Source organism: Giraffa tippelskirchi, chromosome 5 (assembly GCF_054371585.1).
Source record: "Giraffa tippelskirchi isolate mGirTip1 chromosome 5, T2T-mGirTip1v1.2.pri, whole genome shotgun sequence".
Lineage (NCBI taxonomy): Eukaryota > Metazoa > Chordata > Mammalia > Artiodactyla > Giraffidae > Giraffa > Giraffa tippelskirchi.
In genome coordinates this window covers 48,114,977-48,133,778 of record NC_137279.1, presented here as the reverse complement: position 1 = coordinate 48,133,778, position 18,802 = coordinate 48,114,977, and the positions used below count along the sequence as shown (strand labels likewise).

The following is an 18,802-nucleotide window of genomic DNA, read 5'->3' as shown; positions in this document are numbered from 1 at the left end:
ATATACAAACATTTAGATACAATTTATTTTAAAATATCTATTTTGTTTTATTTATTTACATGCACTGACACCGTTTAGAGCTGTGCTGTCCAACATGGAAGCCAAGAAGAGCAGGTGGCTACTGAGCACAGGTTATATGACTCAGTCTAAGATGAGATGGTTCCTAAGGGAACTAGGGACTGTCAGTTCTAAATCCAGGGTTCCTCCTACTAGGCAACAATTCAGTACCAATTGGCACAAACAAATAACTGAGCACTTTATCTGGAGAAGACTGTGATAGTTACAAGCAAGGTTCAGAGGTAAAAATGAAGAGTGAGAACAGATTATTTCCACGACTCCTGCCGGCTTTATAGCTGTAAAAATTTAGAAACGTCTACTGCTATCACTTTATGTCATACTTAGAAATTGTGTCTACACATTGACATGGGTATTTAGTAATGCAGTTGTTTTATAAACGTGAAAAGTACACTGACAGATTCTTGGCCATGTTTCTACTCACTCTAATTGACCTAGGCCTTAGGTAAACTTCACAACAACCTTAAATACAAGCCCAGGCGGAAAAAAAAAAAATCAAACAATAGCAAAAGTGTTAAACTACTGCTCTTGAGAGACACTTTTTTCCCATAGAATCAAGAAGAAATCACCGAAGAGAATATATTTGTAATTTATAAATATTTTCCACATCAAGGCATATTGACTGCCACTGAAGACAACAACAGCAGGCTCACTGAAAACAAAAAGTCAGAAAACAAAACACTAAATAAAGAAACTGAAATGAGCTCTGAACATGGACAACTATCTGTGGGACAGGAAGGCAAGGAGATGAATTTTGCAATTGGTCACTTATTTGAGCAAACAGAATACTTAGGACTTACTTAAGAACTGATGATAGTTCACTTCTCTGTGTTTCTTTATATAATGCAACTAAGTCTACATATAGGACTTCCCTGGTGGCTCAGACGGTAAAGCATCTGCCTACAATGTGGGAGACCAAGGTTCAGTCCCTGGTTGGGAAGATCCCCTGGAGAAGGAAATGGCAACCCACTCCAGTATTCTTGCCTGGAAAATCCCATGGATGGAGGAACCTGGTAGGCCATAGTCCATAGGCTCGCAAAGAGTCGGACACGACTGAGTGACTTCACTTTCACTTTCAAGTCTACATATTCTTTATGAATCCTATTATCAAACATCTTATTGTACATTAATTCATTTTTTTTGGCAAACACTGATCAAATCTGTGCCAGACACAGTGCTGAGCACTCTACCTTGATCTAAGCTGTCGTCTATTTCTTGGAATCTCACTCTTCGCTTGGATGGTTTCTGTTGCATCTGGGCAGGATGATCTCCTACAGTATCATTCCTCTTTTTCAATATAGAGACCAATCCTTCAGCAGGAACAACCTGTCAGAGATGATAAGAACCATCTGTTATATTATGGTAAGACACATCAGTGATATTTTACATGTAATGGTAAGAAGGCTAATTCAATTCTACAAGTATTGGAATTCCTATTAGAGTTTTAACCACAGGAAAAAAAATGTAACAATTATCAAAATTTAACAGAATAATAGTTTCACTTGTATTCAGATACTGCCAAATACACACTTCTAAAACACTGATTTCTTTTCTAAAGCCTTGAATTGATTCCAGGGCCAGGCAGTGTGACACAGCATCGACTGGAAATCAGGCCTCCTTTAAAGCTCCCCTTACCTGTTACGTCATCTATAAAATGATTCCTTACTGCCCCTCTTTGCTTAATCATGAGTGCTGGGTTTTGCTTTACAACAGAGGCTTTTTTTCATTCATCAGCAACTTTTAAGAAATGCATATGTGAGGCTAAAAATATACTTGATACCAACTTTTAACATCAAAATCAGTGTTGTCCTCAATTTCTCTGAGAAATTACACATTTACTAAATAATGTTACAGTGCTCTAAACACTTTAAGAACTTCTCTTCTAGAATATCTCTCAGACCCAGTTTACTAGGCACATATTACCCTGTAGGATGCATAGTGTGGCAAACTATGGCCAGTAAGCCAAAGGCCCGCTGCCTAGTTTAACTGGAATACAGCCAAGCTCACTCATCCCCATATTGTATATGCCTGCTACGATGGCAAAACTGAATACAGGCCATAAGGTCTAAAATATTCAATACTTGGCCCTTCATAGAGTTTGCTATTATCTCTTTAGTCCCCACCTCTACCCCTTTCTATGCTGTCTTTCTGGTTTTCACTTGGGATACCTCTCTTCTGCCTCCATCCCACCCTTTATTTAAGATCAAAGACAAAACAGAAACCCTTGCCATTTTGGAATGAAAAGACTCCGAGGTGTAGGGAGAAAGAGAAGAGAACTGGTTCGTAGAGCCAGGCTGGGAAGCTAGAGGCCTTACCAAAGGCCCCCTAAGCAGTAGGTTGATTCACACAAGTTGACTTGTACTTACCTGCTTGGACAAGCTGCAGGTGATGACATAGTTGGGCACTGTGTGCCTAACACTGTACATGTCAGTGATTTGCTGGTATCACATCACTGTAAGCTGACCACTTCCTGTAATGTCATTTATCTGATTAATGGTATAAAATACTTAATATGACTTGGAGTTCCAGCCAACCATCTCTGATAATAAACTATACATAAATATTATAGATTCTGTTAGTTCTTTTTATAACTCAAGGCTTTTAGGGTCAAATTATTCAGTATTGTCTTCTACTGGGCTTCCCTGAACATGGGTCTATAGAAACCATTATCTCAAAAAAAAAAAAATCAATGTTAGTAATTTATTCTTTTTATAGAAAATATGAATTTCAGATGATGTATTTCTTTTGAGAAAGCTAAAGTACTTTAGTGACATTAAAATGGTAAGTACAAATTATGTAAAGGAATAGTTTTTCAATCTTTCACCAGAAAGCAAAACATTAAAGAGAATCTTCATAAAACAAAGAAAAACTTTACAGGTATCATGCTCAAACTGGGTACTTAAGGGAGGAAAAGAAGTCCTAATAACTTTCTAAAGGGCAAAACATGGAAAATGGAAATTAATTTTTCATAGATTCATCTACTATCGATTTTCTCCATAAAATAGTATTTACCAAAAGGTATGTCACCTATCACAGGTGCTTTCAAATTGCTTTAACTACTTAGAATAAACAATTCTATTAAGAAATAGCTCTGAAGAAGACCCCCAGAATTGCATTACCGTTAACTGTATATCATTGTGATCTGAATTTTGAATCTGTAAATTCAAGAAACAGACCCAGCAGTAAATCGAAAGAACTGCAACTATGAATAAATGGATGGTGAAAGGCCAAGAGAAACTCTCAAAATAATCTGGTAAGACACAGATGGTGCTTCTAAGACCTAGAAGCTATACTAGATGCAGGAGCTGTTAGGCGCCCACTTTAGCTCCTGCTTGGCCTAATTTGTGGTGTTTGGCTCCAGAAGTCAAGTAGTTACGGGATACAAGCCTTTCCAAGTGGCCCCATCTTATTTACCATGGGTGGCAGTGAACTTTGGCAAATTTTTGAAAGAGGGAAGAAGAAAGAGTATGAGAAATTACAGTTATGTGGGATGAGCCAGCATGCTGTCTTGACACCCTCCACACTCAACCCTTAATTCCTGGCAAAAATCTAACCACAGGCTTTACTTTCTTTTCCTTTTTCTCTCCCACCAAGAACATGTTTCAGCAAGACAGTGTCTGAAGTGAAGGAATGTGCTCTTTTCCATTATTTCCTTTCAGTCTTGCTCAGGGATCTTCTCCAGGGATCCTTCTTTTTTAACTACCCTCTGGTCCTACAGACTACAGGGATGGTGGGACCAAGTTTAGGCATAGGAGGTGCAAGCCAAAAGGGAAACTCTTAGAAGACAGGTCTTTTCTGTTCTGGGAGGAGTTTTGAATAAAGGTCTTAGAACCTACCCCTAGCGTGGAAATTCCTACTTACCATGCTAAGGCAATTGAACAAAAAATGTAAGAAATGACTTCGGTAGAGTTTAATTTTATGGTAGAAGGACAAGTTAGTTAAAACAAGATCATGGTGTTAGTCTGGAGTCTCATCCAAAAGTTTGCCAAGTGTTTCTGAGTTTAGGGGACACAGAAATGTGTCTTCTTCAAACTGCTTAAAAAAAAATTTCTATGCTTCTATGCCTTTTAATTTTTTTATCAATGTCAATATTAAAAGGTTAAGAAATTTTAAACCTCAAAAAACAAAGCTTTAAAAACTAAATTTAGGTAATTCTCTGGTGATCCAGTGGTTAGGACTCTGTGCTCTCACTGCTGAGGGCTCGGGGTTCAATCCCTGGTTGGGGGAACTAAGATCCCACAAGCTACATGGTACAGCAAAAAAAAAGAAAAAGAGAGGAGAAAATTAAACTAAATTTAGTTTCCCACTTCAATTACCAAATTCCTTTCTTACCAAAACAAAGTATACCAAGCCTTTACACTGAGAACAAAAAGAATGTCTAAGCTACAATTAGTCTAATTGTTACTGGTGCTAAACTGTGAATTAGTGCAGAATTTAAAAAAATAATGAAATATCCACCTGACCTAGCTCTGCATGGGCTTCCCAAGTGGCATTAGTGGTAAAGAACCTGCCTGCCAATGCAGGAGATATAAGAGACATGAGTTCCATTCCTTTGTAGGGAAGATCTCCTGGAGGAGGGCATGGCAACCCACTCCAGTATTCCTGCCTGGAGAATCCCATAGACAGAGGAGCCTGGCAGGCTATAGTCCATAGGGTTGCACAGAATTGGACACAACTGAAGCAAGTTAGCATGCATGGTAGCTCTGTATATTTGTAAATAAACAGCTCTCCTGCACTTCCCCTCAAACATCAATGATCATCACAAACAGCATTTTAAGAATGAGCTGGTTATAAAAACAAGATTATTCTGCAACTCTGCTGGCACAGGAAATCATAATATGACATGGAAAAAAACAGACAGGCCTTGCTATTAAATCTGCCTCCTCAAAGGAGAAAATAGATATTAAATAATATTATTTTATTGATCTAGGCTTTGCTCAACCCAGAACCTTAAGGCTGGTAAATTTTGCTTGGTTTGCAACAAACTTGATAATTAATATTCTTAAATCATATTAGTATACTACAAATAGCTTGGACGCCAGCAATCTCACTGTAGAAACACATGTCAAGTTTTCTGCTACTGTTCTTCACTGAAGGAAAAAGTCATGGTTCTCTGTTTGGCCCTTTAGATCTAGGTTCCGTAATAACTATAATTTAGTGAATCTCCACACTTTCTGTAAAAACATTTACATAATATGTCATACTTAAGTCCTATTTTACAGATGAAGAAGTCAAGCTGAGACAGCTTAAATAACTTGCTTACATTTGTAGCACCAGTTATTGGCAGAGTTAAACAGAAACACAAGATTAAACCTCCCGCCATTTCCTTAATGTGAAAAGATCTTATTTTCCATGATTATTAAAATTTTGCTTAGTGTTGTTTGTTAGATATTACAATTAAAGTGAGATGAACAGAACTTTCAAATACACCTAATAAGTTTATTTTGTCTTTCCAAAGCATTTGATACAACAAATCCTTATCTTATAAATCACCTGCATTAAGAGATACTTAAACTAATGGCTAAATCTGTCTATATAGAGACACCAGGGAGGAGATGGTTAGATGAAAGATCATCTGTGTCATTCAATTCATCTGGAAGGATATTAATGTCATGGCTACTACTACAGCAAATTAATATAACAAGTCACAGCTGGAGCAACAGGAACTGAGGCTAAATGGAGGAAAGTCATCTTCTAGAAAGAACACACTGGTTATCTCCAGCCCCACAATGCTGCATCTTAGAACACTGCAATTCGGAGAGTGAAAGACAAATGATGATGAAGCAGAGTGATACCGAATTTTTCCAAGACTAATTTAAAAAGGAAAAAAGTTTTTTAAAATAAAAAGGTGAGTTTTATAATGTACCTAAGTTTCTAAATTAGGCACTATCTGTTTTTTTTGTAATTATGGTTCATTTGTTTAAAGGGACAATTTAATAAGTATAAAATAGGAAAAGAAATGGGTAAGAATGTCAAGACATCATCCCACTTTTTAATCCCCAGTAAATCATTTAAAAAGGTCGATTTCAAAACAGAACTCCTGATTCTCTTTCCCTCAAAACTTCTCCATTAGCAAATCTTGTTAGTTCCTCCTTCATAAAAATATATCTTCACCACATCCATTGCTACTGAGTCCTTCACTATTTCTCACCTGAATAATTGCAATAACTGGATTGTTCTCCTTTTTCTGGCCTCTGCTTCCACTTTTCTAGCCTCCGTAGAGTAGGCAGGAAACAAATAAAATCACATCTTCTGCTCAAAATCTGTTTCAAAATGTTACCACTGATTAAATTTAATTCCAGTTCCTTACCTTGGTCTACGAGGCCCTCAAGGAACTAGCTCAGCTGCCTTTCCACCTGAACGTCCTACTATTCTGTTCACTGTGCTCCAGCTTTGCTGGCCCTCCTGCTGGTCCCCTCATTGCCCTCCCCTCCACCCTGGTTAGCCAGAGCCCATTCCTCCACCCTACCCAGCACTTTGGTCTTTCTATACCCCTTCATCCTGCTAAAATTTCTTCAGAACCATTATCAATATATAAAACAGTACTGTTTATTTTTATGTGAACTTAACTTATTATGTGTCTCTCCCTCTAGAGAGTATCATGAGGGCAGGTACTTGATCTGTATTCACTGGTATCTCCTTAGTTTCTAAAATATAGTAGGTGCTCAATAAATATGCCAAAGAGCAAATGAATATACAGATGAGCAATTTATATAAAGCCCCTAGCCTATACTTACTCAAATAACATAGCCTTTCCCCTTAAAATAATCAAAACCAAATCTGTCCTTAAAGGTGATTTAGTTTTCTAAGTGAACTAGGTCAAAAAAAGAAAAGAGGAGCAGGGAAGGCTTATTGTATACAGGTGGCTGTTGGGCTTTGCAGAGAATACAAAAATGCATTCAACAGGATCCCCACCCTTCAGGAGCTTGCAATTTAGTAAAGAGGGCAATATACAAACACATGTGTGTGTCCTTTAATAACAGGACAGGTAGACAGAACTTTGGGAGGAATGATGTTCAGGCCCCTCCCTCATCTGCAAGTCAAAGGAAAAAACATTATGGACTTTGGTGATCAAGAAATAATGGCAGTAGCTAAAATTTATCAAGTACTGCCCATGATGGGCACTGTGCTCGGCACTCTAAAAAGGCAGAGCCTAGACCTCGAGGGTGGACAAGAAATAAATGTGTGGGGAAAGAGTTCGTCACTCCAGAGCAGACTAAGACTAACACAGAAGGTGGAGATCAGAGGTGACAATATTCGAGGAATACCTGGGAGGCATAAGGGAGGCCAGGCTGACAACAGTAACAGTTTTATTACAAAAGAACAGCAGGAGATGGTGTTGGAAAGGTAAAGTGGGCCAGATTACCATGTGTCTCGTATATCAAGCCATTTACTATGCAGCCCTTATCCTGGAGCCAAATGGAGTCATGGGAAAAGACTGACAAGCAAACATTATTTTATAGCAGAGGTTTAAACTCACAGTCTATGTGTTAGATCCAGACCCTCAGGTGTGTTTGGTTGCACCTAGAGAATTTCAAAAGCTATTCAGCTTTCTAGACAAGAAATGGGAACATTACCCCATCACCTACAACTGAGTCATTTCATTTACTTGTGTTGCCTGAGTGGCTGGGGGATCCTATTGAGACACTACTTTTATACTGTACTAAATATAAGACCATTTGAAGGGGGAGAAGATGATAAGAGCAATGGGGAAACTTATTAAGTAGCTACTGCAAGAGTCCAGAAAGAGGCAGTAAAGATGTAAATTTAAAGAACGATTTAAATGGTAAAGAAAAGGAGCTGGGTCCAAGAGACATGACAAATAAGAGATGCAGTAAGTAATCAGAAAATTTAGAGGGCAGGATAAAAAAGAAAGGCAAAGATGAGACCATCTGGCACAGAGAAAGGATAGGTAATCCCTGGATAATCCTCTGGGGCTCATTAGACATTTACATAAATCCTGGGTCAGCAAAAGACTGAAAGCATTTTCAGTCTTGTGGGGCTGGAGATAACCAGTGTGTTCTTTCTAGAACTGAGCAAGACTGAAAGCATTTTCTACGGACCCTCTTACGTTATTGGAAGACTATATTTCCTCTATGGTGATGAAGCTGGGCTTACTCTGCTCCCCTTAAAACAATCATTCAAAAACACCACGATTGCTGTTTCTAAGACCCTCCTTTGTCAGAGATCCACGGAAGAGCTAATTATATGATTTCCTAAAATCCTGCTGCTTGACCCTAGCCTCGCATCTTACACTGGTAAGGGAATCCCGCAGTGGTTACTCTTAATGTAACTTAATCCCCGATCCCACCCAGGAGACAGAGATGACTACTGCACAGCAGTCACTTAGATTAGTTTCTCTGGAGACAAACTCCACACCAGTTCTGGGTTGTTACCTGTCTCCCCATCAGAAAGTTCTAGGTTATGTCCTCCCCTATTTTGGTTCCTGTGAGACAGGTAGACCTAAAGCTAAGTAATGCTGCCGATATAGACACAGGGCATGGAACACATTTTGCCCTCTTTCAGATTAAAAGTTTTTTAAAGATCCAAACAGTAGTAAAGGAGTACAGAAATTATGATATTATTTCTAAAAACAAAAATCGCTTGAATCTGAAGCCTTTTCTGAACATATGACGTCTCTGCCAACAGATTACACATACATATGTTAAATGAAGAAAAATGAATGGTTTATTTCCGTATGGCATATCATGTTGCTAAAATCTGCTCATAAAGGGATCTGTGAATTACATACTATGATTATTTTCAATGTGAATAGATTAATTATTATAAAAATTTATCCAATACTTGATGTGCTACTTATTTACAAAATAAAACAACTCCCTCTTCTCCACATATGTAACAGCCTATTATGAGCTAAGTGGACTATTATTATCAATAGCAGTATGAGGCTGGATCCTAATGCATCCTTGAACTTGTATAGCATATTTCTGCCTAAGGTTCTGATGTTAGGAACAGCTAAAGAGTTTAAAGAGAAGATAATGCAATCCTCCCAGCTTCCAGAACAAAGCAAGTCAATGATGTATTAGCATTACTAGGTTGCTGGGTAAGAGGAGTTTGGATTCTGACATTAAAATAATGTCAGTGTATTATGGGTATTGAGATAAAATTTCAGCTTTTTCTAAAAACTAGGATACTCAAATTCAGTAAACAGGTAGCACTTGCAGCCAGACAACTGTTAGACTGAGGCTTCACACATATAGCATCCTTCTCTGAATTTTTAATCACTGCATCTGTAATGTCACGGCACTCAGAAGGTTACATAAAAATCACTGAATGAAGGGATAAGTGAGTGAATCGTTCTAACGTACAGACACTTCACATGTGATAAACTTTTTTCTTAAAAATCTATGAAGTGAACATAAATGTTTTTGATGCTTTTTGAAAACAGTAGAGAGGAGTAGAATGGGGAGGGAGGGGGAAGGGATGTTCAAGTGGGAGAGGACATGGGTAAACCTAATGGCTGATTCATGTTGATGTTTGGTAGAAATCAACACAATACTGAAAGCAATTATCCTTCCATTAAAAACAAATTTTTCAAAAGATTAAAAAAAACAGTAAATATTATACGCTTGATGACAGTGTGTCAGGTTCTAGGTTCTTTTTTTACATAAGAAAGAACAGCAATGCTTTGGATACTAAGCTATTATTTTACTTAGCAAAATTATTCTGGCTTTGAAAACATTTCCCAAACCTAGAAAAGTTTCATTTATACATATTTATTTATTAATGAATTAAATTAGTGTACATGTTTTTAGTTCTCTATGAGATTTTGTATAAATTATCTCATCTTAATGAAATGATGATGAACCTAAGTGTTTAAAAAAAACAACAAACACTTCCACTGTGCTGGTAATGGTTATCAGGGCCAAGTTCCACTGAAGTCAGAGCTGAGCAATGCAGAAATGGGAAGAGAAGGAAAGCAGAGAGAGATATGGCAATGAGAGAACATGCCATTATATTCTACCATGAACACAGTGGTAGAAAGTGTGACAGGCTGTAAGGAGATCTGTGAGGGGCGGAGTCACTGACAAGAAATGATAAATTTGAGAGAGAAGGACTCACAAGGAGAGCACAGTTATATGGAGGAACACAGTCTATGAGCCTCAGTGGCTCCTGAGGGCAAGAAAAGTATCTGTGAATATTATTTAGTTATTAAGAAATTGTGTCCTGTATCCTCTCTTCACAAAAGTATGGACAAGTGTGGCAGCAGAGAGCCCCTCAAATGCCATGAACTTCATCTGGTTCCTCACTGTATCCTCCTTGCCTGACACATGGAAGACATCCTTAACACAATTTCATTGAAAGCATGAAATAAACAGTGTTTGGATTAAAAAGAAGTTTGTGCTTAAAAGCAAATCCCCTATTACCTGAACATTTTACTTAGCTCAAAACTTCATTCTTAAGGTACTAAGGAAACTGTAAGCACAGTGATTTTCAGTTTCAAAGTTTAAAAACTTTTCCTGACACAGTTGGGCAGATTTTATTAAAGTATATTTTTTAGGATGGAGAAGGAGTATTCAGAAACAGTCTGCTTAGCATTATCATAGAAAAGTAAACTAGCTTTATCAGTCATATGCCGCTTTTGGGGTTTTAAAAACAGTACAACTTAACAGACCAATAGACTTTTAGGAAAGGGGACCATCGTGTATAAAAAGTAATTTCATAGGTAGGATGATTTTAAGATGTAGATAGCATAGTCTCCACGGAGGAAACCTAGGAAAAACTGACATTATGAGTTTGAGGAAGGACTATTCCATTTCCTTGTGGTACAATGTTAATTCAACAGTAATTCGCCACCATGAATGTCCACTAAGGCAGGGAGACTCAACAGGAACACTCTGTCCTTCTCCACAGTTTATACTTAAAAAAGTAAAACTAGACCGTACAACAAGTCAGCTTGATTCAACTTGAAAAGAAGCAGTTAGATAGTAGTAAACTTCTGGTATTAAACCTAGATTTGAATATGGTTGTGACTTTGCTTTGATAATTCCCTGTACCGGAAGTCTGAGGAAAATAAAGAGAAGGAGTTCTGGGTCCAGTGTTATACTATTAGGTCTATTTAAAATCTTTTTTTTTTTTTCCTATTCTTAAAAATTATGATACAAATATTATCTATACACACACACACACACATAACATTGCCATTTTAACCATTTTTAGGTGAAATTATATACATGAATATAACCATGAAACTCTGCACTCATTAAGCACTACTGAACAATTTTAAGGAAAAAAATTAAGAGGAAAAGTCAGTTTATGGAGGATTGACTGTCAATGGCAATAAAAAGAACTAGTTAAAATAAAAAGAATGATTATTTTATCTATTTTGTGAAGAAAAAAATTTAAAAAATCATAGTTGTTAGAGAGTTGACTATAAACTGCAAGAAAGAAAGCTAGTAACATGATAGTAATTATCTTAGAAAGCTCTCACAGGGTCTCATTTCCATATGTATTCTGTTGTCTACTTTGGCTTGGCTATATTTCCATCTTCTACTTGATGGTTATTTATTTCAGTGATAATGCAGAATCAGAAAACAACAGATACAAATTAAATTAAAAGCTTAAACTTGGAAAAAAATATAAGACGAGAGAAGAAAAGTAGTTAGCATCCTAATTCTCAGAGAAATAAACAGAATTAGATGGTAACTCCATAAGGCTGGTAACAGTATTTGAAGTCAGTATTTGAAGGCTGAGTCAGTATTCGAACTAGGGTTGTCACAAACTGCTCTTTCTACTAGGCCAGGCTGCCTTTCGGAGGTGCTATAGTTTTGGTATGGTCCTCCCCGCCCCTACCTGAACTTTAAAAAACTGTATTCTCAAACAAAGGAGGATGGTCACTTTGATATTCTCTCCTGCCCTCTTTTTTGGTTTTAATTAGCTTAATTACTGTTTAGAGAAACTTTAAAACTTTGAATTATTTGTAAAATTTGACTTAGTCAAGGAGTATTTAGTTTGTTCAAACCTAGAGCTGATAAAGCCATTCAGTATTTCCAACTCTTACTGTATTTTAAAATGTTTCATTCATTGTTATACTGTTTTAAAGAATTTCAAAATACATTAGTATTAAGAAGAAACAGTAGTATTTTATCTTCTAGATGTATGACAAGAAACATAAGATTTCCTTACAAGAATGTAACTAATCTTGTCTTGTTCATAATTCCCAGGCCTGCCAAATGAAAATCATAAAAGTATGAAAAATGGTGTATAAAATACTATACTGGAGGCATGCAATATAATTACCTGAGGTATAAACATCATGATTATAGATAGTGAGTCAAAGTTTATGCTAACTAAATTTCCCTGTCATGTTTGAGGCTAGAGAAAAATTCACAAAAGCAAGGCAATATTTAACATACATGTGCTGTCAAATTTCATCTTACTTCTTAAATTACATTTATATTAAATCTCAAATTTACCTCTGCGATCTCTATCCTTTTTGCAAGATCATCGAGAGAAAGACAGCTTTCATCAGAAGGCAGGTTCTCCTGTAGGCTATAGGATGCTTCTTCAGGAGAAAGATCTTGAAGGAAATCAGAATCTTCCTCTTGGTTATCTTCATATGAGAGGGAATCTTCAGTATCTTTTAAGCATCCTTCTAAAAGGCTGTTCAGATAGTCGTCTGTCTCTTTACTGACTTGTTCTTCCTTATCTCCCTGTTCCTCTGGGGCCATATACACCTCTGGAAGCACTGTACTTAAATCAGACACTGGATTATTTTCACAAAGTACACTCTCAGAGCCCTCTGAGTCAGCCTGCCCCTGTGGTGATTTTCCATCACGCTCTGTGAGATCAGGTTGCTGCAGCTCATTTAATTCATTGTTCTCAAGTTGGTCTGTGGGCAACGCCTCAGAAGCATCCCGGAGTGGCAACCGGAGTTCCTTTCTTTGTGAGTATTTACCCTCAGAAATCAATGCAGGAGGTATATGGTCAGAGTCTGGTAAAATCAATGGCTCTGTCACTAACTGGCAGGAAACCTTAGGGTCCTTAGCAATGCGCTCTATTTCGGCCACGTCTTGGCAGGCCTCTGTCTGAGCCAGCTGCAAGCGGCTGTCATCCTCAGGAGCGTTCCCTGAGGGGTGGGGGCTGGACCTGCTCCCTGCCGACTCCGAGGGCTGGGCGTGGAGCTCCTGTGTGGCTTCAGCACTGCAGAGTGGCTCCTCCGTGTGGCCCTTCCCTGCAGTTACCGGGAGGCTCTGGGGATCTGCCTGCCTGACCATCTCATTACAGCAGGGACTGCTCTCCGGGGTCTCTTCTTTACATTGGCTTTCTTTTCCTGATTCCATGCCAAGACAAGTTTCACTCTCTGAAGATGAAGAAAAACAAGTGGTTTTAAGATTCAACATGGCACTTTTTACAGAAGGGAAGAGAAAGGACATGAATTGTACGTGGGACACAGTAATACTCTGCACCTCTGAAATGGAAATTCTACCTGTTGGATCTTTAAGTAGAGGAAATACCCTAAACATTTAGTAAGTAATGCTTTAGATATAAAAATTAACAGAGAATATTCAAAAACATGTTAAGAACAAGAATATATTGTTTAGTCTTCATTATAATTGAAAACAGTCATTTTTCAAAGGTTTAAAAGACATTCTAAACTGTATTAGCTGTGTCTATTTAAACAAGTATTTTAAATATTTTAAACTGTGGGAAAATTATTTTCAGTATGTTTATGAAATATACTGTATTATATTGTAAGAAAAACAATACTGGTTCTGTTCTATTAAGGCTAATTAAGGAACACGCTGTGCTGTGCTTAGTCACTCAGTCATGTCCGACTCTCTGTGACCCCATGGACTGTAGCCTGCCAGGCTCCTCTGACTATGGGGATTCTCCAGGTAATAATACTGGAGAGGGTTGCCATGCCCCCCTCCACGGGATCTTTCCAACCCAGGGATTGAACCCAGGTCTCCCACATTGCAGCAGGATTCTTTACCATCTGAGCCACCAGGGAAGCCCAAGAATACTGGAGTGGGTAGCCTATCCCTTTTCCAGGGGATATTCTGGACCCAGGAATCAAACCAGGGTCTCCCGCATTGCAGGTGGATTCTTTACCAGCTGAGCTTCCAGGGAAGCCCCTAAGGAACATAGATCTGTTTAAATTTATTTAAGCATCCTTAATAATAACATTGATTAATAATAATTAATGTGTTAGAAAATTACTTGTCACTTCTCAAGGGGAGGTAGTAACAGGCAGTGGTAAAAAGCAAACGTAAGTCTTGGTACCAGGCAGAAATGGGTTTGGAATTTTGATATTTCTTTCAATTTCTATTTTAAATAAAATCAATTTAAAATACTTCCCTTTAACTTTATTTATTTTTTTAAAAATAAATTTATTTACTTTAGTTGGGGGCTAATTACTTTACAATATTGTAATAGTTTTTGCCATACATTGACATGAATCATCCATGGGTTTACATGTGTTCCCCATCCTGAACCCCCCTCCTACCTCCCTCCCCATCCCATCTCTCTGGGCCATCCCATTGCCCCAGCCCTGAGCATTTGTCTCATGCATCGAACCTGGAATGGTGTTCTGTTTCACATATGATAATATACATGTTTCAATGCCATTCTCTCAGAACGTCCCACCCTCACCTTCTCCCTCAGAGTCCATAAGACTGTTCTATGCATCTGTGTCTCTTATTCTGTCTCACATATAGGGTTATCATTACCATCTTTCAAATTCCATATACATGCATTAGTATGCTATATTGGTGTTTTTCTTTCTGGCTTACTTCACTCTGTATAATGGGCTCCAGTTTCACCCACCTCAATAGAACTGATTCAAATGTATTCTTTTTAATGGCTGCAAAACACTTCCCTTTAACTTTAAACCATTAAAAACTTTCACAAAATATATACTGAATGCATACATAAATTAGTAGATCACAGAGAAGCTTGCTCATGATTCAGTTTTTGGTCAATTGTGCTATGTCACCTCTGTCACTTTCACTTCAGCTAAGTCAAAAAGTCACTGATTCTTTGTGATCCTATGGGCTGCAGCCCGCCAGGCTCCTCTGTCCACTGGATTCTCCAGGCAAGAATACTGGAGTGGGTTGCCATGCCCTTCACTAGGGGATGTCCCCGACCCAGGGATTGAACCTGTGTCTCCTGCATTGGCAGGTGGGTTCTTTACCACTAGTGCACCTGGGAAGCCCTTTTGGTTGATCAAGCATTCCTAACTCCTGGCGTGCTGCACTTCATGGGGTTGCAAGGAGTCACACTTAGCGACTGAACAACTATCACAGAAGTTTTAACTTTGTCTTTTGTCATGTATTATTTAATTTAAAAATGATGTAAATTAAATAATATATGATGGGCCAAAGGTTAAAATCACGGATGAAGTATAGTGATGATTATATTGTACCTGGTTTTTCATGTATTGGTACTTCAATAATTACCAATTAGCAATGGCAGCACACACCATAACAAAGAAAAGGCAAGACTTAAATGCCATCTTCTGATTTCAGAGAATCAGGGAAAGAAACTGGCCACGTCATCTCTGCACTGCTGAGTTCGTACTACCTCTCCCAACAACTTAAGTCAAAATCAGATGAGGAGAAGACAAGGAAAAAGGTCTCTTTTGGGGAGAGTACAGCATTCTTTCTTTTGTCCCACCCCAAAGAATCCTTCAGGGAGATGGTAAAGCTCTGTGAGATGGTGAAGGACAGGGAAGCCAGGCATGCTACAGTCCATGGGTTTGCAAAGAGTCGGACATGACTGAGCGCTGAACAACAACAAAGAATCCCTCAAAGTTGGGAAGACTGCAAAACACCATTTTAATCCCCGTTTGGTTGTCTGCTTCACCACCAAGCTTGCTGGTCTGCCTCTCTGTTAAGATGGGGGAGGTCAGAGCAAAGAGGCCCCTAGCCAGATGCAAAGGGATCCAAGCTCTCCTCCCCAAGTTCCCAGTACCCAAAGGTTCAGAACTCAGCCCTCCAAACACATCCATCGAATTCAAAGAGTAAAGAGCATAAATACAGGGCAGAGAGGCCCTCACATCAGAGGAATGGGGTAATGTTGTCTCAAGCTGAAGGTCAGTTACCTGAAGGACCACAAATGTCCAGGAAAGTGACTTGGAAGTAAGCTCCTCCTCATTTGGTCCTGCTGGAGCCACCAACGTCCCTACAGACTAGATTCAGGCTTATGCACTAATCTAGATAGCTCAAAAGAGAAGAGACCACATGCCCAGCCCAGGCAGAGCTGGTGGACAGAGAAGAGCTTTGAATAAAATGAGATTTAGGTGTTAAATTTGGAACAGAATAGGACTAAGCCATAAAGAATCAAAATGAGACTATTTAATAGCCATAAGTTACTGAAAAGTTAGAGAATCAGCCTGAGATGGCATTCTATTGTAACAGGGAAGAGCAAATTCTGACTCTATGTTGGATCTGTTTCTTTTACTTTAACCTTTGCTTTTTATTGCTTTTGTTATTATAATCACTGTCTACAACTGTAAGCATACACAATGGCCTGCCACAGGCAACCCTGCCCCTCCAACCTGACTGTTAAACTAGAGTACCTTTGTTCAGCTCACAGAGAGGCATTCTGACCCTGCTCACCTGTGAAAAGGCTGCAGAAAAGAAATTAACATATCCCCTCCACAAGACTGGTTATTTTAGTAGATTTCTGCAAGACTTAGGACCTTTTTACTTTACTTCCTCACTGCCTTCCCTTCTTTGTTCTATAAAAGAACCTAGCATCCAGGCTCCCATAAGATGGTTATTTTGAGACATTAATCTGCCATTTTCTTGGTCTGCCAGCTTTATGAATAAAGTCATATTCCTTGCCTCCAACACCTCATCTCTGATGTACTGGCCTGTCCGTGCAGTATGTAGAGTGAGCTTGGACTTGGTAACAATACAAACAGAAAGTGAAGTGGCTGACTATAGTAACCAAACAAAACAACCAATTTAAGTAGTTCCTAATGAAGCAAGATAACACTTAAGTGGTGTGTAATAAAGACTATCATTGATACAATGTATTATTTATAAAATACTAGCCTGAAAACATTTGCTTCATTCCACTATTAGAAACAATATACAATATAAAAAATACAGTAATTTAAGATGTAAAGGGCAAAAATTTCAGACTAGATCAAGACAGTAGCTATAATTTATGTGATGCCATATAAAGTATAAATGATGTTTTTAATACATATTCAGTCTCCAAATCAAACAAGACATATGCTATTTTATAATTTGTTGTATCAAATTATGCTTTTGGAGAAAAGCTTAAAACCTGTCTTTGCTGGTAATGAAAAACAGTCTTCCGCCTTAGTCTTCCATCTGTCTGATTCCTGCTCTCTAGGGGTAGCTACTTTTCAATTCCTTTAGCTGTTTCTGCTCATATTTACCCTCCATTTCTAGAGAAGACTTCCATTGTTATTTATTGACTTTTCAGTTTTAGAGACCACCACTAACTTCCTACTAAGGAAGAGAGTTAGTTCTTATGGTTCTTTAGACTCCTTTCCCCCACAGTGATTTTTCTTTCCCCTCTAGCTCCCATTACAATTCAACATAACTCTGGGGCAAATCAATATTCAAAGTTTACAGTACTATGCTTTGTAAGTATTATTCACAAGACACACAGACTGTGTATTATGGTACATTCTTCTTTCTCATTTATGCTGTTTTCTTTTGTGTTGATAACTGCCTCATTACTTTGTTAAAAATAATTTTAATCTATGCGTCTTTGAACTCTGACAAATGGACAACTATGGCATATGTAACAGCAGATAATCTTTCAGTTTTAAAACATATTCTTCTTGAGTCCCTGACCTGGAACTCCTTTCCAGGCTTGCTACACAGGTATTGTCCTGGAATTTCCTTTCCCAATGATCCTAGGAATTCATTTTGGCTCTATTTTGGAAACCTTGTTTTCTCTGAATCCCAGGTCTTTCTCTTTGTTTATTTTCTTATTATAAGGACATTTCCTAAGAAACCATACATGGAAGGTAAACTTTTTAAGATTGTTCACATCTGAAAGTCTTTACTCCTTCACCACTGACTAAAACTTTGGTTGGGTAAAGTTTTCTAGGTTAGAAATCATTTTCTCTCACAATTTTGAAGACATTGCTGTATTATGTCTAGCTTCCAATAGGGCTTCCTATTTGGTAGAGAGGGGATATAAAGGTCTAAATGGTTCTTGCACAGTTTTTTAACTTAAATTTAGAGGCACTCTCTCTGCTTCCAATTCCCAAACCCTCTCAGGCAGAAATCAACCTTTTCCCTGTAGACATTTAGTTTTCGGCTTTCTCTGGTATGTTAAGTTGGGCTTCCCAGGTGGCTCAGTGGTAAAGAATCCATTTCCAATGCAGGAGACGCAGGAGATGCAGGTTCTATCCCTGGGTGGGGAAGATCCCCTGAAGAAGGAAATGGCAACCCACTCCAGTATTCTTGTCTGGAGAATCTCATGGACAGAGGAGCCTGGTGGGCTACAAACCATGGAGTTGCAAAGACACAGCTGAGCGACTGGGCATGCATGGTATGTCAAGCCAGTTGTCACCCATCCATCTGCTTTCCAGCTTCCAACATTTTCTGGATGTCATATCTCCTGCTGGTTCCTTGCCAGTTCTGCCCTTCTGGCTTTCTGCCTTTAAGGATCCCTTTGTGACATTTCAATAGTATTTTTTAAAAAAAGCAGAAGTAAATGTTTGATCCACTATGTTTAACCAAAATTATATTTTGAATTTTCTACAAGCAGG

General features: G+C 38.3%; 2 protein-coding genes and 1 long non-coding RNA gene across 6 annotated transcripts in view; 2 read left to right on the top strand and 1 right to left on the bottom strand.

Moving 5' to 3' along the window:
• The window catches only part of LOC145505131 (histone H3.3C-like), a 52,767-nt gene extending 42,768 nt beyond the window's left edge, over positions 1–9,999 (top strand). Inside the window, exons 3-4 of one of the 3 annotated variants that reach the window (XR_014052870.1) lie at positions 5,615–5,923; positions 8,106–9,999. The gene's annotated coding sequence lies outside the window, so the exon portion shown is untranslated. Of the gene's footprint in view, positions 1–5,614; positions 6,909–8,105 lie in introns of those variants that run through there. The other 2 variants (XR_014052872.1, XM_081486904.1) reach the window with 2 other exon arrangements.
• CNST (consortin, connexin sorting protein) overlaps positions 1–18,802 on the bottom strand; it is a 90,351-nt gene that overhangs the window by 3,229 nt on the left and 68,320 nt on the right. For both annotated transcript variants that reach the window (XM_081486896.1, XM_081486897.1), the window contains 2 exons: positions 12,513–13,399; positions 1,266–1,401 (listed from right to left, as the gene is read on the bottom strand). In XM_081486896.1, coding sequence (XP_081343022.1) covers positions 1,266–1,401; positions 12,513–13,399 — 1,023 coding nt within the window. The remainder of the gene's footprint in view (positions 1–1,265; positions 1,402–12,512; positions 13,400–18,802) is intronic.
• LOC145505135 (uncharacterized) lies at positions 13,217–18,775 on the top strand. Its single transcript, XR_014052873.1, has 2 exons — positions 13,217–13,565; positions 18,416–18,775. It is a non-coding gene; the product is annotated as an uncharacterized LOC145505135 (long non-coding RNA).